The 21,161-nt window shown below is 30.2% G+C and overlaps 1 protein-coding gene across 1 annotated transcript in view; it reads left to right on the top strand.

Moving 5' to 3' along the window:
- LOC119609051 (centaurin-gamma-1A) overlaps positions 1-18,164 on the top strand; it is a 67,961-nt gene extending 49,797 nt beyond the window's left edge. The window contains exons 3-9 of the mRNA XM_037963726.1: positions 10,904-11,180; positions 13,165-14,112; positions 14,178-14,657; positions 14,786-14,903; positions 14,974-15,192; positions 16,626-16,770; positions 16,841-18,164. Coding sequence (XP_037819654.1) covers positions 10,904-11,180; positions 13,165-14,112; positions 14,178-14,657; positions 14,786-14,903; positions 14,974-15,192; positions 16,626-16,770; positions 16,841-17,287 — 2,634 coding nt within the window. The 3' untranslated portion in view covers positions 17,288-18,164. The remainder of the gene's footprint in view (positions 1-10,903; positions 11,181-13,164; positions 14,113-14,177; positions 14,658-14,785; positions 14,904-14,973; positions 15,193-16,625; positions 16,771-16,840) is intronic.
- The last annotated feature ends 2,997 nt before the right edge of the window (positions 18,165-21,161 follow it).

The following is a 21,161-nucleotide window of genomic DNA, read 5'->3' as shown; positions in this document are numbered from 1 at the left end:
ATAAGTAAATTGTTGGTGTTTTTATAACAACCCCTATTTCCTGGTTGGGGTTTCTGTTCAATTATACCTTTCTCTTTTAAAGTGTTTTCATATGTTAATTGCTTTTAAGCCTAACTATATGCAATTTTTTCCTATTGTAGTTTAAAATACAATTGTAATTTGCATATTTTGTATGTTATTGTCTCTTTTCCAAATCATAACGAATTGTTTATTATGTGTTTTATATAATCTGATAAATTATGAAAATAAATTTTAAATAATTTTTTATTAATTACTTAATAACATCAAGTAATTAGCGTTTGATTTATGCAGATTAATGGCATAAGACTTTATAAACAAACATGTCAAACATTTTAGTTTTAGTTTTTTAGGTATTAAGAAGTTTACAACAATAGTTTTGCTATAATGTTTTAAAATTTCCATACAATTTTTCCCCCTTAAGCCTAAAGTTATGCTTATAATTTCAGTGTTAAGTCAATACATGGCAAGTACTGCTTAAGCTTTTGTTAAAACTTTTACAATTTTCACACGATTCCAATAATTTTTAATAAACTGTTAGATCTTCCTTACAATTTTTCCTCCCAAGCCTAAAGTTATGCTTAGAATTTCAGTGTTAAGTCAACATATGCCAAATGTTGCTTAAGCTTTTGTTAAAACTCTAATAACTTTTCAGATTTCAACAGATTTTCATAATTTTTGTCTTATTTTATTCCCAGCTAAACAAACTTAAATAAACTGTTAGATTTTCCTTACAATTTTTCCTCCCAAGCCTGAAGTTATGCTTAGAGATTCAGTGTTAAATCAAAATATGCCAAGTATTGCTTAAGCTTTTGTTAAAACTCTCATAACTTTACCCGTTTTCACACGATTTTAATATTTTTTGTCTTATTTTATTCCCAGCTGAATAAACTTTGATAAACTGTTAGATTTTGGTTACAATTTTTCCCCCTAAGCCTTAAAATATGCTTAGAAATTTCAGTGTTAAATCAAAATATGCCAAGTATTACTTAAGCTTTTGTTAAAACTCTCATAACTTATACAATTTTTACTCGATTTTCATAAATCTTAGCTTATTGTAAACCCAACAGAATAAACTTTAAAAATTTGCTACAATATTTTCAAATTTTAAAGTAAAAAATTTAAAAATTTTGCCCACAAATTTTGAAATTTTTAAATTTAATTTTGTCCTTTATTCATTGCTAAAACTCTCATAACTTTAGTAATTTTCACACGATTTTCATAAATCTTAGCTTTTTGTAAAACCCACAGAAGACACTTTAAAATTTGATTAAAAAAAATTCTTAAATTTTAACAAAAATTTTGAAAAAATAAAAAAATTAAAAAAAAAATCTTAAAAAAACATTTCAGTTTTTTAATTTCTTAACTTTGTGAGGAATTTGTTCAAAAGTTTTATACTGAACCTTATAAATTTGTAAATCTGTTGTGAAAGGTTTTTTTGTTAAGCTTCAAACATGGGTTCATTTTTAAAAATCGCTTGAGAATTGTAGATTTTAGGGAAAGAATAAAAAAATTAAAAAAAATCTTAAAAATTTTTTTTTTTACTTTTTTTATTTTTCAAAAATTTTATATGAAACCTTATATATTTATAAATCTGTTTTGAAAGCTTTTTTTTTTTGTTAAGCCTCAAACATGGTTTCATTTTTTACAAACGCTTGAGAATTGTAGCTTATAGGGACTATTTTCTAAAACCCTTTTTTCGCATTTTCCAAACAAATTTTATATATAACAGCCTTAAAGTATGCTAAAAAAATTTCGATTTAAGCTTAAGTATTTAACAAAATATAAGAAAATTAAATGCTAGACAAGTTTTAGTTTACTTTAGTTAACTTTTTTTGTTAGAAACTAATCAATTTTTGTGTGCAAGCCTTAAAGTATGCTATGGAATGTTAAATTAAGCTGAAGTAAGAAAAATATATGAAAGGCTTTACTTAAACGGCCATAAATTGAGCAATTTTTAACCGATTTGGGAAAATTTTAACTTTTTGTAAAGAAAACTTAAAGAGCTTTGAATTTAGGTAAAAATGTTTTAACTTTTTAAACAAAATATAAAAAAAATTCTTAAAGAAAATTACAAATTTTTTAAATATTTCTTTTTTATTTAATATGATTTTAAACCTTTTTTAAAACATAATATTATACTTTTAAGTTATTACAGACATTCTTATTTCCCTTTCCTTTTATAAATAATTTCATATGGTCCTTTTGTTTTGTGTATTATTTCTAAATTGTCTAAAATTTTACTGCCATATTATTCATGTCATATCTCTTAAACAATGACATTCCATCTTATGCAATAAATATAAAAAATTTTCCATAACAAAAACGTGTGCCAAAGAAAAAAATCGAAACAACAAACAGCCAACAACAACAACAACAAGTTAAATTGTAACAAAAACGTGACATTTTAGCCATAAAATGAAAACCAGCCAACAACTTAAAATAACATATAGTATAGAGAAGGGTATTTAGTAGAGTCTTAACAAAAGTTATTAAAGACATTCATTCATTCCTTTTAGGCCATAACAAGTCCACAACAAAAAAAGCTTTAAGTTTAGTTTCTATGCACAATTTACAAACCATTAAAAGAAGGTCATTTAAAAGGTTTTCAAATGTATACAGCCAATGTCTTTAAGTTATAATAAAGACATTTTTCCAAATCCACACCAGCCACCCTCTTGTTTAGAAAGCAGGAAATTGACCTGAATTTTGAATATTTTTATTACATTTTCCTCTAGCCAGTAATAGTAGTTTAGTGTAAACACTAAAACTATTAGTTTTTATATGTTATAAACCATATTTAGGTCAAATATTTGTAACCAAAAAAATGGCTTCAATATACCTTTCTCCGGCTTTCTTTATTAAACCAAAAAGTGAAGCTTTTTTTGTAAAACTACCTTAACTAAGTAAAAATTGCAAAATAAACTTTTTAATAAGCTTCTCTAAAAGTTTTTCTTTAACAAGTTTAATGCATAAAATATGCTTGTTAAGTATACAGTAAATAAAAAGTTTTCCTTTCTCTTTTCACCCCCTTCTTTTCGCTCTCAATTGGCAAATATCCTTGTATAAGATGAGCTAATAATCTTGTGTAAATATTTATAGGGATTTACCTTGATAAGTACTAAAACATTTATGCAGGTTTCATACAGTTTGTTGTGACGCATTAAGTGTTTGTTAAAAGCATTATTAAGTAATTTAAGTGATTTTTAATTGAGCTTTTTGGTGGGAAAAAGCTTTTAAAATCGAGTAAAGAAGTTTGACAAGGGTTAAATAGCAACAACAGATTAAGAAACAAACAATTAAAAGTAAATTTAAAATGTTTTTTAACAATTAAAGAAACAGTTTCTAACAAAAGCCTAAAAGTATGCTAAGCTTTATATAGTTAAGCATAACCCTGAAAAATAGAGCATGTTTTAGAAAAACTGCCATAACTTGAGTAGTTCTCAAGCGATTTTAATGTTTAATAGCTCATTGTACAGCTAACAAAATAAGCTTTTGGTATATTAAAAACAACAACAATAATTTTAAACAAAAACAACTTAAAAAATACAACTAAACTTTCAAATTACTTTTTATAAACTTTGCTGTTAAGTTTTAACAAAATTTTCTTTAAAACCTTAAAGATTTTTCTATAAATTTTGCAAGACATTTTTATGGTGTATTCAACCTGAGTTTCAATTTTAAATTTTTTTGAAAATTAGAAATTTTTTAAAAATTTTTCTCTAAACACCTTAAAAATCTAAACAATTTTAATATAAAAGCCTAAAAGTAGGCTAAGCTAACTTACTTTAAGCTTAAATTTGCAAAATATGTTTTAAGCTTAAACAAACTTCAATAAACTTTATAAATTTTTAAGAAATTTGAATCGAATTAACAAATTTTAAAACCAAATTGTTAAAAATTCATAACATTATTTGAGTATTAATTTTGTGCAACTTTGCTGTTCAATTTTTAAAAATGTTTGTATAAAACCTTATATATTTTTAAAAAAATCCTAATTTCCTTTCTTTTGCAATTACAACAAGTTTTAATTTTTCAAAATCCCTTGAAAATTATAGATTTTATGCTACGTTTTCTCTAAACAGCTTAATAATTCAATAAATTTTTATAAAAAAGCCTAAAACTAGGCAATGCTTTTAAACAAAGAGTCTGTAGATGAAGAATATATATTTAGTTTTAAAAAAACTTTCATAACTTTTATAATTTTAGAAAAAATTTTCAAATTTTTAACTTTTTTTCAACAAATTTACATTTTCTTTAAAAAGTTTGATAAAACGAGTCTGCGTTTTAGAGAAACTTGAAGAAATTTTATAATTTTTTCAAAAATGTTCAAAATTTTTAAAATTTTTTTAAATCAAACTAATTAAACTTTAAAAATTTTGAGCAAAATTTTAGATTTTCAAGTAAAAGTTGGACAAAATTTGAGCTCAAAATGGAAAATTTGAATTAAATTTGAGTTTTTTAGCAAATTTTGAAAAACTTTTAAAAATTTTCAATAATTTTCAAAAATTTCGAACTTTTCTTAAACTAAACTCAATATTCATTTCAAGATATTGAACAAAAGTTTTGGTTTTGTAAGAAAAATATTGAAAAATTTGAGCTCAAATTGAAAAATTTGAACAAAATCTTAAATATATGTTGTTTGTTGGAAAATTTTGAATAACTTTTAGAATATTTCAACAATTTTTAAAATTTTGTACTTCTCTTAAACCAAACTCATTAAACTTTCAAAATTTTGAACAAAAGTTTCGGATTTGAAAGAAAAATGTTGAAAAATTTAAGCTCAAATTGAAAAATTTGAACAAAATCTTAAATATATGTTGTTTGTTGGAAAATTTTGAATAACTTTTAGAATATTTCAACAATTTTCAAAATTTTGTACTTTTCTTAAACCAAACTCATTAAGCTTTAATAATATTTATTAAAAGTTTAGGATTTGAAAGAAAAATATTTCCCAATAATTTTTTTTTTTGTAAAATTTAGACAGCACGTGCCTTAATAATAATAATCTCTAGTTTCTAATTTTTTTTTTAAATCTAAAGCAATTAATCCTCTAATAATTACACAAAGGATTAAACAAAAAAAAATTTGATTGGCATTTACTTTTTTTCCACTTAACCCCTGGTTACAGGGGAAAACCTTTGTCAAATCTCTTAACAAAAGAAAGTTTTCGAACAAAAACATTGTTTAACGATTTTGTTGCCACTAAATATTTAAATTTTAATTGTTTGTTGAATTTTATTTTTTAACCTTTTTTTTAACAATTAACAAAAAAACTCGATATGTGTGCAAAATTTACTTTAACGATTAAAGAATTGCAATGTGCATATAATATCTTGGTATGGGGCAGTTTAAGGGTTGCACTCAGTGATGCTTGGTTTTTTGAAAAAGGGGAGGTTTTTGCTTTCGTTGTATTTCGATAAAAAAAGTGATTTATTTGAAATGTTTGACAACAATGTAAACAGTATGTATGCAAAAAAAAAGGATTTAGTTAAATCTGCAGCAGATTTCTAGGGGTTTAAAATGTTTGCTTTTACAACACAAGTTTAGAGTTCAATGAAAATATTTAAATTTCTTTTAAAGGAGATCATAGAGGACTTTAAAACAAATGGTCCTTCGAGCTTGCTTAACCATAACCTTAAACCTCTCCCCTTAGAAGTAGGCAATGCTTTTTTTTTCGTCATATTGCTAAACTTAAACATCAACATTACATCAATAACTTGTTCCCTTAAAAAAAAAGTAATATGGTCCTTCAAACTTTGTCTAGTTAGTGCTTAGTAACTAACCCTGTTAAACATTTAAGAACTTAAGACTATATTCCTTGCCTTTGCCCTTTTTCAAAGTTGGCAATGCATGCTTCTATGCCTCCATGTATCTTGCTGCAACCTTAAGGCCAAGCAATAGCATCTAATCTCTACATTTCAAATGATATCATTATATTTATTTCCAAAGAAACTGCGCAGTTGTAAAACAAATAAATAAAATCTAGCAGTTTTTTTCTATTATTTTTCTCATTTTTATTTATTATTTTACGTTTGTCACTCTTACAAACACACACATACGCAACACAACCTTGACGTTGAGCCAAGGTATACAACAGCAACCACAAGAAGGACTCCAATTCGATGGATGTTGCATGCTGGCAACCACCCTTGCTGCATTTTTGTATAATCTATATCATCATAATAATGTTGTCGTCAACGTTGTTGTTGTGTTGTTTCCAACAACTCTTGAGACATCACGACACTTCAATAGAAAGTTTTTTATTTTGGTTTCTTTTTTTTTGGAAAAATATTAAAAATCTAGATTTTTTTTAGCAATTTTTAAAAAGAGTGTGAGCAAAGTGTAAAATAAACTTTCATTCTCTGCTGTGTGACAGACGCGTGTTTTTAGTAATACATTTATATGAGAAAGTTAAAAGTGATTTGTGTTAGTACTTCATCAGTTTTCTCGGTTTGCTGCTGTTTAAAGGTAGTACAGTTATGTTTACCACAGGATTAAAATTTATTTCATATAAAAAAAACTCTGGTGGAGGAAGGAAGGAATGCAAAAGAAGATTAAGCTGCAAATGATGCAGTTGGTTTTTCTTAATTCAAAGAAAAACACAGAGAAAATCTTTTAATATCGTAAAATTACTTGAAAATTGTCGTTACTCCTAAAAATAGGCAATAGTTTGATGAGATTTAAGCACCTAAAAGTATGCAACTCATTTTAGTGATGTCTTTTTAGTTTTCTACTTAAGAATGCATACAAATTAGCTTAACTCCTAAAAATAGGCAATAATTTTGTTGTTATTTAAATACCTAAAGGTAGGCAGTACATTTTTGTAATATATTTTCTGAAACCTCAATGTATGTAGTTCCTAATTTCATTTATTTACTGCTTTTCTTCTCAAAATTACATATAAATTGTATTACCTCCTAAAAGTATGCAATAGAATTTGTAACTTCTTTTGAAACTGTTTGTTTTCAATTTTAATTATTTTAAATTGATGGAGTTTACAAATTTTCTTCTGAAAATACTTATAAATTGTTTTACCGCCTAAAAGTATGCTATAAAACTTGTCCCTTTCTTTTTGTTCTCAATTGTAATTATTTTGATTTGATTAAATTTCTATTATTTTATTACAATTTATATAGGCAAACAATTTTTATTTCTTAAACTCCTAAAAGTAGGCAATGATACTCTAAAACAATCTCATTTGGAAGTCTTTTCGATTAAATTAACTTAACTCCTAAAAATAGGCAGTAGTTTTTGATTAATTAAACTCCTAAAAGTAGGCAATACTTTTTGGTACTCTAAAACAATTTAGAACCCCAAAGTATGCAACAGATTTTAAAACCTTTTTTCCTTGACCTGTATCTTAATTATCTATTAATTGTTGGTTCTTTTCTTCATTTTCATAAAAGTAGGCAATATATTTTGTAATCTAAGACAAGCACTTATTTTGAAGCCCCAAGATATGCAACATATTTTTAAACTTTTTTCTTCTTTTAAACCAGTTTATTCTCAATTTTAGTTATTTATTGATTTAAATCTGAAAAAAAATGCTCAAATCCTAAAAGTAGGCAATAGTTTTTGATTATTAAGCTCCCAAAAGTAGGCAATACTTTTTGTTACATAAACCAATATTTTAATCAAAAACCCCTAAAGTATGCTCCTTATTGTAAAACTATATGCTTCACCACTACTTTTTAAAGACCCAAGGTATGCTTTATATTTTTAAACTCTTTTCTTTATTATATGAACTTCTTTGTCGTATTTTCAATGTTCTCAATTCTCTTTATTTATTGATTTTCTTATTATATCCACTAATTACTTTATTATTTCTGAAATTTCCTTTAACAAAATTTTCTTTCACTGTAAAAATTTATAATTTTCTTCTACAAACAACAAATCGGCCTATTATTTCAATATTTCACAAAAAAATTTACTTAGACAACTTATTATTTACTCTCTTTATAACTTTAAACTCTTGCTCGCTCTCTCACCTCCCCCTCTCACCAAAACACTCATGCTTCTTGTAATTCTTTCTGCATTACTGTGAAGAAAAACAAACAAACAACTCTCCCTTAAAGAGCAAAAACAAACAAAAAAGCCTTTAGTATGCAATCAGCAATTTCTAGCAACGATAACAACTACATGAAAATTAAAGCATACTTTTAGGTTTCACTTAAACAAATGTAAACATAGCAAACCAGCCAAAGCCACCCACTCTCACAAGGAAAAACAAAACATTAAATGAATTGAGCAGACATCACTCATTTCATTACAATAACACATACATACATACATACACACACAGACACTTTTACTCACACAGTTAAATGGATAAACATATATTTTGTTGTTTTATGTTTTATTTTTCGTTTTTCGTATAAATGAGGGACGCCAGTCTGACGACAGTTCAGACAAAAATACAATAATAAACATAAACTTTATTAAATACATAATATTTTATAGAAGGAAATTTTCACAAAAGAAAAAAATCAAACGAACATTAGGAAGCAATTTGTAAATAAAAATATTTTCCTGGTTGTAAAGAGAACAAGAAAATGCAATGTTAACGTTAAGGCGTTTTAACAATGACAAACATTAAAAGTGTAAATTTCTTAACTTAAATATTTCAAAAAATTTACAATAAATAGTAAAACTTAAAATTTTCAAAATTTAACAAAAATCAAAATTAGAGAAATATTAAAGCTTTCGGAACAAACAAACTTTTTTGTTAAAGGAGCACCCTAAGTATTTCAAAAATTTACGATAAGCTAAAAACAAAATTTTAAACTTAAAATTTTTCAAATTTGACAAAAATCAAAATTAGAGAAATATTAAAGTTTTCTTATGGCATACACATTATTGTTTAGGGAGCACCCTAAGTGTTTCAAATTTAAAACTTAAAAATTTCCAAATTTAATAAAAATCAAAATTAGATAAATATTAAAGCTTTCTTAACAAACAAACTTTTTTATTAAAGGAGCACCCTAAGTGTTTCAAAAATTTACGATAAGTTGAAAATAAAACTTTAAACTCTAAATTTTCCAAATTTAATAAAAATCAAAATTAGAGAAATATTAAGGCTTTCTTAACATATAAACTTTTTTGTTTAAGGAGCACCCTAAGTATTTCAAAAATTTACGATAAGTTAAAAAAAAAAAACTTTAAATTCAAAATTTTCTAAATTTAACTAAAATCAAAATTAGATAAATTTTAAAGCTTTCTTAACAAGCAAACTGTTTTGTTTAAGGAGCACCCTAAGTATTTTAAAAATTTACGATAAGTTAAAAACTAAATTTAAAACTTAAAATTTTCCTAATTAAACAAAAATCAAAATTAGATAAAAATTAAAGCTTTCTTAACAAACAAACTTTTTTATTAAAGGAGCACCCTAAATATTTTAAAAATTTACGATAAGTTAAAAACTAAATTTAAAACTTAAAATTTTTGAAAATTTAACAAAAATCAAAATTAGAGAAATATTAAAGCTTTCTTAACAAATAAACTTTTTTGTTAAAGGAGCACCCTAAGTATTTAAAAAATTTACGTTAAGTTGAAAATAAATTTTAAAAATTACAAATTCACTAGATATTTTCTAATTTCTTACTATTAAACGCTTAACGTTTCGATTGTGTCTTTGTCCAACATACTGTGTCAGCTTAACGCTTTTGTGGTCTATTCGTTTCATGTTTTTATTTGCTTATGTTATGGTATATGTGATTTTTATTACTTATATGCCGCCATAGACTAACACAAACTCTAACAACTTTAGCCTCAAACCACCCACTAGGTTATCCTGTAGGATATCACACACACATATACACTAACACGTACTACTTGCTCTCTCTTTATAAACATATAAAAAAAACCCGGTCTGTGTATAACTTCAAAGGCGGGGGGTCTTGTTTCAACTGATTACCCTTACAGTTTGTCGAGAATCGTAGAGTCGTTGAGTTCGTTCGCGGAAGTTGAAAGTGTTTTTTTTTCTAACAAAAAGAAAGGTTTCAGTAGTTATATTAAAAAACAGCTTTTGTTTAAAAAATATAATAAAAATATTTATTAAAATTTTTGTTAAAAAAGGTAAATTTTCAAAATTTTTGTTTAAAAAAAGAAAACTCTGCTTTTTACCATTTGCCTACCAACCCTTCCTCCTCCTTAACTTATACTTTAATAATTTCCTTTTTTTTTTTCTTTTCAACAAAACCTGCGCAGTATGCAACAAATTGCATGTCTAAATTATAACTGTTTGTTGCTATTATACAAAATTTATGACATTTTTTTTCACAGTGTAATTTTTTTTAAATTGTTTTTTTTTTCTATTATAAATTTCTTTAAAAAGTTCAATATCCTTTAGGGTTATTGGTGGCAACAACAACATGCAAGTTTAGCTTAATATTTTGCATTATGTGTAGCCTAAAAGTATGCTTCATTAGCTTTTATAACAATTGTTTAGTGGTTAATGAAAAGAGTTCCGGTATTTTGTATTCAAACGTCATTAATTAAAACAAAACTAAAAACGAAACCCAGAAAATGTTAAGAAATCAATTGATTTTTTTTAATGGTTTTTAACTCTTCTTTTTTTTCTTATTATGGGAATAAAAGAAATATGAAACCCCTTTTGAAACACCTTCTAGGTTTTTGTTTGTTTAACAACACCTTTTGTTTACTTTTGCTTCTAAAGGATCTGTAGAGTAGCATTACAATATATACATACATACACAAACTTAAAGAAACCTTAACCTTAAGTCAAGTATTTGAGTTGAGTTGTTGAGGCGCAAAGTCAAGGGCTTTCATATACTATTATATCTGGCAGTTTTTGTTCATTAAATTTATAAAATAAGATTTTAATATTTTTTTCTTCCTTTTTCTTCCTTTTCTCTCATTACAGTTTGCTGCTTGGGTTGATGCTGTTATTTTCGTTTTTAGTTTAGAAAACGAATCCAGTTTTAATACAGTCTACAATTATTATACAAAAATGGCTCATTTTCGTAACGGCCAGGAGATACCCATGATTTTGGTGGGCACTCAAGATGCCATTAGTGAACGTAATCCCCGTGTTATAGATGATTCGCGTGCTCGCAAATTGGCCAATGATTTGAAGAGATGTTCATATTATGAGACTTGTGCCACTTATGGTTTGAATGTGGAAAGAGTTTTTCAGGATGGTAAGCTTTCATTTTCCAAATATTCAGTTCTTGGTCGAATTCGGTTCTAGTTCAGTTCTAGTTCAGTTCTCGGTCAGTTCTAGTTCAGTTCTAGTTTAGTTCTAGTTCAGTTCTAATTCAGTTCTAGTTCAGTTCTAGTTCAGTTCTAGTTCAGTTCTAGTTCAGTTCTAGTTCAGTTCTAGTTCAGTTCTAGTTCAGTTCTAGTTCAGTTCTAGTTCAGTTCTAGTTCAGTTCTAGTTCAGTTCTAGTTCAGTTCTAGTTCAGTTCTAGTTCAGTTCTAGTTCAGTTCTAGTTTCGATCTAGTTCTGTTCTAGTTCTGTTCCAGTTCAGTTCTAGTTCAGTTCTAGTTCAGTTCTAGTTCAGTTCTACTTCAGTTCTAGTTCAATTCTAGTTCAGTTCTAGTTCAGTTCTAGTTCAGTTCTAGTTCAGTTCTAGTTCAGTTCTAGTTCAGTTCTAGTTCAGTTCTAGTTCAATTCTAGTTCAGTTCTAGTTCAGTTCTAGTTCAGTTCTAGTTCAGTTCTAGTTCAGTTCTAGTTCAGTTCTAGTTCAGTTCTAGTTCAGTTCTAGTTCAGTTCTAGTTCAGTTCTAGTTCAGTTCTAGTTCAGTTCTAGTTCAGTTTCTAGTTCAGTTCTAGTTCAGTTCTAGTTCAGTTCTAGTTCAGTTCTAGTTCAGTTCTAGTTCAGTTCTAGTTCAGTTCTAGTTCAGTTCTAGTTCAGTTCTAGTTCAGTTCTAGTTCAGTTCTAGTTCAGTTCTAGTTCAGTTCTAGTTCAGTTCTAGTTCAGTTCTAGTTCAGTTTCAGTTCAGTTCTAGTTCAGTTCTAGTTCAGTTCTAGTTCAGTTCTAGTTCAGTTCTAGTTCAGTTCTAGTTCAGTTCTAGTTCAGTTCTAGTTCAGTTCTAGTTCAGTTCTAGTTCAGTTCTAGTTCAGTTCTAGTTCAGTTCTAGTTCAGTTCTAGTTCAGTTCTAGTTCAGTTCTAGTTCAGTTCTAGTTCAGTTCTAGTTCAGTTCTAGTTCAGTTCTAGTTCAGTTCTAGTTCAGTTCTAGTTCAGTTCTAGTCAGTTCTAGTTCAGTTCTAGTTCAGTTCTAGTTCAGTTCTAGTTCAGTTCTAGTTCAGTTCTAGTTCAGTTCTAGTTCAGTTCTAGTTCAGTTCTAGTTCAGTTCTAGTTCAGTTCTAGTTCAGTTTCTAGTTCAGTTCTAGGTTCAGTTCTAGTTCAGTTTCTAGTTCAGTTCTAGGTCATGTTCTAGTTCTGTTCTAGTTCTGTTCTAGTTCTGTTCTAGTTCTGTCTAGTTCTGTTCTAGTTCTGTTCTAGTTCTGTTCTAGTTCTGTTCTAGTTCTGTTCTAGTTCTGTTCTAGTTCTGTTCTAGTTCTGTTCTAGTTCTGTTCTAGTTCTGTTCTAGTTCTGTTCTAGTTCTGTTCTAGTTCTGTTCTAGTTCTGTTCTAGTTCTGTTCTAGTTCTGTTCTAGTTCTGTTCTAGTTCTGTTCTAGTTCTGTTCTAGTTCTGTTCTAGTTCTGTTCTAGTTCTGTTCTAGTTCTGTTCTAGTTCTGTTCTAGTTCTGTTCTAGTTCTGTTCTAGTTCTGTTCTAGTTCTGTTCTAGTTCTGTTCTAGTTCTGTTCTAGTTCTGTTCTAGTTCTGTTCTAGTTCTAGTTCTAGTTCTGTTCTAGTTCTGTTCTAGTTCTGTTCTAGTTCTGTTCTAGTTCTGTTCTAGTTCTGTTCTAGTTCTGTTCTAGTTCTGTTCTAGTTCTGTTCTAGTTCTGTTCTAGTTCTGTTCTAGTTCTGTTCTAGTTCTGTTCTAGTTCAGTTCTATTTCTGTTCTAGTTCTGTTCTAGTTCTGTTCTAGTTCAGTTCTAGTTCTGTTCTAGTTCTGTTCAAGTACTGTTCTAGTTCAGTTCTAGTTCTGTTCAAGTTCTGTTCCAAATTCTCTTATAATGTACAACTGATTTACACTCTAATCTCACCTCTCTTTTCCTCTCTCTTTCTCTTAACAGCTTGTCAAAAAATTCTCTCACAACGTCTACCCCTACCCGCAAATGTTACCTCCCGACCCACTACACCCCAGGGCACACGTTTGGGTATAGCCTCCTATCATCATAACTCACAAAATGGCAGCAATACCAATGGTTTTGCTTCTTCAAACTCTTCCTCCAATTCCATGCAAACGGGAGCCGGAGCTGCCGCTGGTAATCTCACCCTACCCCATAGACATCATGTACTCTCGAGTTCAACTCACCATATACCCATGCGCATGAGTGCAGATTTTGTGCATCAAGAACAACAGCACAGTCTGCCGTCCACAGCAGGCGGTAATGCTCAAAAGTTATGGCAGGCACAACAGCCACAAGAAACCCAACATGTACAATTGAGATCTCATCATAATCGCGAACGGGAACGTGAATGCTATAATATGACCAATGAAAATAACAATATAACCAAATATAATCCCCAGGGTACGAATTCACAAAATAGTTCGGCCTCCGAGCAATTGGCTCCCCTGTCGTTGGTGCCTTTAAGAGAAAAAGACTCGAATTTGGCAGTGAGTGGTAAGGATTTGCCCACACCCACTTCAACGCCTACGGCCAGTAGAAAATCACGCAGAAGATCGAATCTCTTTATACCCTCCTCCTCGAAAAAGGGTGAAAAAGAAATGAAAAATGGTGAAGTGGGTAGTGGACGCTCGATACCCATTAAACAGGGTTATTTGTACAAAAGATCTAGTAAATCTTTGAATAAGGAATGGAAAAAGAAATATGTTACTTTGTGTGATGATGGTAGACTGACCTATCATCCTTCACTACATGACTATATGGATGATGTGCATGGCAAGGAAATACCTTTGCAATATGTTACTGTAAAGGTGCCGGGCCAGAAGCCCAGAGGTTCCAAGTCCATAATAACAAATAGTGCTTTGACCACTTCCATGTTGTCCACCAATAATGGTAAGTTTTGTTAAAAACTTTAAATTTAAAAAAAAAATATAATTTATGTTTATTTTTCTCAACAGCTTTCGAACCCCTTAAAGAGTCGGCAGTCAAATCGAATTCATCCCAACAAACCAGCGGTGACGAAGGCATAGCCATGTCCAATTCTAACTCTCAAACCTTTATAGCGGGCGCCGGGGAGAACTCACAACGTGAACTTTTAGCTGTTAATGCTTCCAATAAATTGGAGGCCCAAACCCCTAATGTTAAGAAACGTCATAGACGCATGAAGAGCAGTAGTGTTAAATCCAATGAAATTGATGATTCGGATGGTTATGAATTCTATATTGTCTCTTTGGACTCCAAACAATGGCACTTTGAGGCAGCCAATTCGGAAGAGCGTGATGAATGGGTGGCCGCCATAGAACAGGAGATATTCAAGAGTCTTCAAACCATAGAAAGTACTAAAATGAAACCGGCCACCACTAGTGAATTGGCCTCGATGGTGACGATACGTACTCGCGTACCGGGTAATGGCTATTGTGTCGATTGTGATGCACCAAGTGAGTAAAAATGTTGGGTTACAATTTTTTTTTTATTTCTTTTCTTATGATTTTCTTGTGGTTTTATTGTAGTTGTTGTAAAATGTAATAGAATTTTTCTTTAATATTGTTTGTGTTTTTATTTACAGATCCCGAATGGGCCAGTTTAAATTTGGGTGTCTTAATGTGTATTGAATGCTCGGGTATTCATCGTAATTTAGGTTCTCATATCTCTAAAGTACGCTCTTTGGGTCTGGATGATTGGCCGTAAGTATTTTGATAAAAGTTAATAGGTCCAGAGTTTTATTTTCTAACTTTTCCTTTGGTTTTCTTTTAGAGCCGGTCATTTAAGTGTTATGCTGGCCATTGGCAATAGTTTGGCTAATTCTGTTTGGGAAGCAAATACCCGCCAGCGTTCGAAACCCAAACCAAATTCATCTAGGGAAGAGAAAGAGTGCTGGATTAGAAGTAAATATGAGGCCAAAGAATTTTTACCTCAACAGAATACGAATACAAATGCTACACCCGGTCAGCAATTAATCGAAGCTGTGATTAGGTAGGTTTACTACAAATTTCTTTAACTAAACTTAAGATTGAAAGTTTTAAATCAGTTCTATTTCAGTTTTAGTTCAGATCTAAATCAGTTCTAGTTCTATTTCTGTTCTAGTTCTGTTCTAGTTCTGTTTTAGTTCTGTTCTAGTTCTGTTCTAGTTCAGTTCTAGTTCAGTTCTAGTTCAGTTCTAGTTCAGTTCTGGTTCAGTTCTAGTTCAGTTTTAGTTTAGTTCTCGGTCAGTTCTAGTTCTGTTCTAATTCTGTTCTAGTTCTGTTCTAGTTCTGTTCTAGTTCTGTTCTAGTTCTGTTCTAGTTCTGTTCTAGTTCTGTTCTAGTTCTGTTCTAGTTCTGTTCTAGTTCTGTTCTAGTTCTGTTCTAGTTCTGTTCTAGTTCTAGTTCTGTTCTAGTTCTGTTCTAGTTCTGTTCTAGTTCTGTTCTAGTTCTGTTCTAGTTCTGTTCTAGTTCTGTTCTAGTTCTGTTCTAGTTCTGTTCTAGTTCTGTTCTAGTTCTGTTCTAGTTCTGTTCTAGTTCTGTTCTAGTTCTGTTCTAGTTCTGTTCTAGTTCTGTTCTAGTTCTGTTCTAGTTCTGTTCTAGTTCTGTTCCAGTTCTGTTCAAGTTCTGTTCTAGTTCTGTTCTAGTTCTGTTCTAGTTCTGTTCTAGTTCTGTTCTAGTTCTGTTCTAGTTCTGTTCTAGTTCTGTTCTAGTTCTGTTCTAGTTCTGTTCTTGTTCTGTTCTAGTTCTGTTCTAGTTCTGTTCTAGTTCTGTTCTAGTTCTGTTCTAGTTCTGTTCTAGTTCAGTTCTAGTTCAGTTCTAGTTCAGTTCTAGTCCAGTTCTAGTTCAGTTCTAGTTCAGTTCTAGTTCAGTTCTAGTTCAGTTCTCGTTCAGTTCTAGTTCAGTTCTAGTTCAGTTCTAGTTCTGTTCTAGTTCTGTTCTAGTTCTGTTCTAGTTCTGTTCTAGTTCTGTTCTAGTTCTGTTCTAGTTCTGTTCTAGTTCTGTTCTAGTTCTGTTCTAGTTCTGTTCTAGTTCTGTTCTAGTTCTGTTCTAGTTCTGTTCTAGTTCTGTTCTAGTTCTGTTCTAGTTCAGTTCTAGTTCAGTTCTAGTTCTGTTCTAGTTCTGTTCTAGTTCTATTCTAGTTCTGTTCTAGTTCTGTTCTAGTTCTCTTCTAGTTCAGTTCTATTTCTGTTCTAGTTCTGTTCTAGTTCTGTTATAGTTCTGTTCTAGTTCTGTTCTAGTTCTGTTCTAGTTCTGTTCTAGTTCTGTTCTAGTTCTGTTCTAGTTCCGTTCTAGTTCTGTTCTAGTTCTGTTCTAGTTCTTTTCTAGTTCTGTTCTAGTTCTTTTCTAGTTCTTTTCTAGTTCTGTTCTAGTTCTGTTCTAGTTCCAGTTCATTTCTAATTCTATAACAATATTAATTTCTCACTTTCTTTTATCTTGTTTTAGATCTGATATGAAATCGATTGTTTTAATCTTGGCCAATGCCAATGCTGAAGTTACCAATGCCAATGTTAGTCCTAGAGATGTTAGGACTCCCCTACTATTGGCCTGTGCCATTGGCAATTTAGCCATAGCTCAACTATTAATATGGGTAAGTTTCCATTAACTCGTAACAGATAAACTAAACAGATTTAACTTATTCCAAAAAAATTCCATTACAGAATGGTGCCAACATTAAACATACCGATCATGAGGGACGCACTTGTTTGGCTTATGCTCGGGCGGCTCAATCTTTAGCCACCGCCAAATCTTTGAAAGCCGCTGCAGCAGCAGCTGCTGCTACGCAAAATGCCAGCAGTACCAGTAATACAAATTCCAGTATGGCTAGCAATACTTCATCGTCATCATCTTCGGTATCGAATGCCACAACCACCTCAACAAATTCTCACTCAGCTAACAGTAGCAGCAGTACGGCTGCCAATAGCTCCACCAGCAATGGTGGTATACCAGCACCACATTACAGTGTAGAGGAAACTACTGCTTTAGTGGAACTTTTGACGGGTTTGGGTTGTCCCGAATCGGCGCCTCTTACCGCAAGTGGTACTTTGCCTAGACGTAGAGATACTTTGGGTACACCTTATGAAAAAACTGTTTCCGGGGTGATATAAATAAATTAATAATTTAAGCATCTTTTTTCTAAAATCTAGAGATATTTTTCGATATATACATCTAGTAACTAGGAGACAAGTAGTTTTTTTTTTTAATATTTAAACCATAAAACAAACAAAAACACGCTTAGCTTTTTCTAAAAAAAACATAAACAAAACAAAACAAACAAACCGTTATAATTTAGTTTTAAATTTTAATTTTAAAAGTTTTTAAAGGCCTACATTTTTAAACAAAAATCTAAGAACATTAAACCTCATAAATTTTGTAATTTAAATTTTTACAAATTTAACGCTTTTGTAAAAATTTCAATTTTGTTAACGGGTGTCAAATTTGGGCTGTTAATTAATTTTAAAACTTTTCTTTAGCTTGCTGTAAAATTTCTTTTTTCGCTTCCTTTTTATTACATTTATCTATTAATATTAAATTGTTGAGTTTTTTTTTTTAATTTTTGTATATTTTTTCCTTTTTGTTTTTAAGTTTTGTTAAAGTTTTTTTTTTACTTTTTTTAAAACCTTTCAACCCAAATACTTTTAAATCAGTTTGTAAAATCTATTGTATTAAATTTTCTTAGCAATCTATCTGGCTTTTATAATTGATTCCCTGTTAATTGTTTTCTTCTGTTTTTTTTTTTTAATTAGTTAATCTCCTCTATTTTGTTTATTATTTAATTTTAACAATTAGTGAAAGAAACAAAAATTAAAACCTAGTTTATATAATTGTTTTTAATTGAAAATTATATATTATATGTTTGTATAACTTTTATTGTGTATGTGTGTGTAATGTATATAACTATTATTTTTTATTATTATTATCATTATATTTAAGACAATTATTTATTAAGTTTTATTATTATTTTTATTAAAAATGCAAAAAAGCTATTTTACAAAATATCCCTGAATCTCGTTTTTATTTCTTAAATTGTTAATTCATTTGTAATTCTATTCTTTATTTAAAATATAAAAAATCTAATTTTTTGGGTTAAAATCGTTCCTCTAGCTTTCAAATATTGAATTCATTTGTGGTAATTTTCTAGTTTGTGCTAGTCAACGTATTCTAGTTCAGTCTTTTAGGCTAGTTAGTCTTTCAAATATTCTATTTCAGAAGTCTATTCATTCATTAGTTCATTCAGTATTCATATTTATCTAGTTCATGTGCTAGTTCAGTTCAGTTCTAGTTTAGGTTCTAGTTCAATCTAGTTCATCTAGTTCAGTTATAGTTCAGTTCTAGTTCAGTTCTAGTTCAGTTCTAGTTCGTCTAGTTAGGTTCTAGTTTTCAGTTTCTAGTTCCAGTTCGTTCTAGTTCAGTTCTAGTTAAGTTCTAGTTCAGTTATTAGTTCAGTTCGAGTTCAGTTCTAGTTCAGTTCTAGTTCAGTTCTAGTTCAGTTTAGTTCAGTTTCAGTTCTAGTTCAGTTCTAGTTCAGTTCTAGTTCAGTTCTAGTTCAGTTCTAGTTCAGTTCTAGTTCAGTTCTAGTTCAGTTCTAGTTCAGTTCTAGTTCAGTTCTAGTTCAGTTCTAGTTCAGTTCTAGTTCAGTTCTAGTTAGTTCAGTTCTAGTTCAGTTCTAGTTCAGTTCTAGTTCAGTTCTAGTTCAGTTCTAGTTCAGTTCTAGTTCAGTTCTAGTTCAGTTCTAGTTCAGCTCTAGTTCAGTTCTAGTTCTGTTCTAGTTCAGTATGTCAGTAGTTCAGTTTTAGTTCAGTTCTACTTCGGTTCTAATTCAGTTCTAGTTCAGTTCTAGTTCTATTCTAGTTCAGTTCTAGTTCAGTTCTAGTTCAGTTCTAGTTCAGTTCTAGTTCAGTTCTAGTTCAGTTCTAGTTCAGTTTCTAGTTCAGTTCTAGTTCAGTTCTAGTTCAGTTCTAGTTCAGTTCTAGTTCAGTTCTAGTTCAGTTCTAGTTCAGTTCTAGTTCAGTTTAGTTCAGTTCAGTTCTAGTTCAGTTCTAGTTCAGTTCTAGTTCAGTTCTAGTTCAGTTCTAGTTCAGTTCTAGTTCAGTTCTAGTTCAGTTCTAGTTCAGTTCTAGTTCAGTTCTAGTTCAGTTCTAGTTCAGTTCTAGTTCAGTTCTAGTTCAGTTCTAGTTCAGTTCTAGTTCAGTTCTAGTTCAGTTCTAGTTCAGTTCTAGTTCAGTTCTAGTTCAGTTCTAGTTCAGTTCTAGTTCAGTTCTAGTTCAGTTCTAGTTCAGTTCTAGTTCAGTTCTAGTTCAGTTCTAGTTCAGCTCTAGTTCAGTTTCTAGTTCTGTTCTAGTTCAGTTCTATGTCAGTTCTAGTTCAGTTTTAGTTCAGTTCTACTTCGGTTCTAATTCAGTTCTAGTTCAGTTCTAGTTCTATTCTAGTTCAGTTCTAGTTCAGTTCTAGTTCAGTTCTAGTTCAGTCTAGTTCAGTTCTAGTTCAGTTGTAGTTCAGTTCTAGTTCAGTTCTAGTTCAGATCTAGTTCAGTTCTAGTTCAGTTCTAGTTAGTCTAGTTCAGTCTAGTTCAGTTCTAGTTCAGTTCTAGTTCAGTTCTAGCTTCAGTTCTAGTCAGTTAGTTCAGTTCTCGTCAGTTCTAGTTCAGTTCTAGTTCAGTTCTAGTTCAGTTCTAGATTCAGTCTAGTTCAGTTCTAGTTCAGTTCTAGTTCAGTTCTAGTTCAGTTCTAGTTCAGTTCTAGTTCAGTTCTAGTCAGTTCTAGTTCAGTTATAGTTACAGTTCTAGTTCAGTTCTAGTTCAGTTCTAGTTCAGTTCTAGTTCAGTTCAGTTCAGTTCTAGTTCAGTTCTAGTTCAGTTCTAGTTCAGTTCTAGTTCAGTTCTAGTTCAGTTCTAGTTCAGTTCTAGTTCAGTTCTAGTTCAGTTCTAGTTCAGTTCTAGTTCAGTTCTAGTTTCAGTTCTAGTTCAGTTCTAGTTCAGTTTCATTAGTTCAGTTCTAGTTCAGTTCTAGTTCAGTTCTAGTTCAGTTCTAGTTCAGTTCTAGTTCAGTTCTAGTTCAGTTCTAGTTCAGTTCTAGTTCAGTTCTAGTTCAGTTCTAGTTCAGTTCTGGTTCAGTTCTAGTTCTGTTTTAGTTCAGTTCTAGTTCAGTTCTAGTTCAGTTCTAGTTTAGTTCTAGTTCAGTTCTAGTTCAGTTCTAGTTCAGTTCTAGTTCAGTTCTAGTTCAGTTCTAGTTCAGTTCTAGTTCAGTTCTAGTTCAGTTCTAGTTTAGTTCTAGTTCAGTTCTAGTTCAGTTCTAGTTCAGTTTTAGTTCAGTTCTAGTTCAGTTCTAGTTCAGTTCTAGTTCTGTTCTTGTTCTGTTCTAGTTCTGTTTATTTCTGTTTTATTTCTGTTCTAGTTCTGTTCTAGTTCAGTTCTAGTTCAGTTCTAGTTCTGTTCTAGTTCTGTTCTAGTTTTGTTCTAGTTTTGTTCAGTTCTGATCTAGTTCTGTTCTAGTTCTGTTCTAGTTCTGTTCTAGTTCTGTTCTAGTTCTGTTCTAGTTCTGTTCTAGTTCTGTTCTAGTTCTGTTCTAGTTCTATTCTAGTTCTGTTCTAGTTCTGTTCTAGTTCTGTTCTAGTTCTGTTCTAGTTCTGTTCTAGTTCTGTTCTAGTTCTGTTCTAGTTCTGTTCTAGTTCTGTTCTAGTTCTGTTCTAGTACTGTTCTAGTTCTGTTCTAGTTCTGTTCTAGTTCTGTTCTAGTTCTGTTCTAGTTCTGTTCTAGTTCTGTTCTAGTTCTGTTCTAGTTCTATTCTAGTTCTGTTCTAGTTCTGTTCTAGTTCTGTTCTAGTTCTGTTCCAGTTCTGTTCTAGTTCTGTTCTAGTTCTGTTCTAGTTCTGTTCTAGTTCTGTTCTAGTTCTGTTCTAGTTCTGTTCTAGCTCTGTTCTAGTTCTGTTCTAGTTCTGTTCTAGTTCTGTTCAAGTTCTAGTTCTGTTCTAGTTCTGTTCTAGT

Source organism: Lucilia sericata, unplaced genomic scaffold (genome assembly GCF_015586225.1).
Source record: "Lucilia sericata isolate MDLA Ls3-8-SP2 unplaced genomic scaffold, ASM1558622v1 Contig000923F_arrow, whole genome shotgun sequence".
Taxonomy (NCBI): Eukaryota; Metazoa; Arthropoda; class Insecta; order Diptera; family Calliphoridae; genus Lucilia; species Lucilia sericata.
This window is presented reverse-complemented; position numbering and strand designations above follow the sequence as displayed.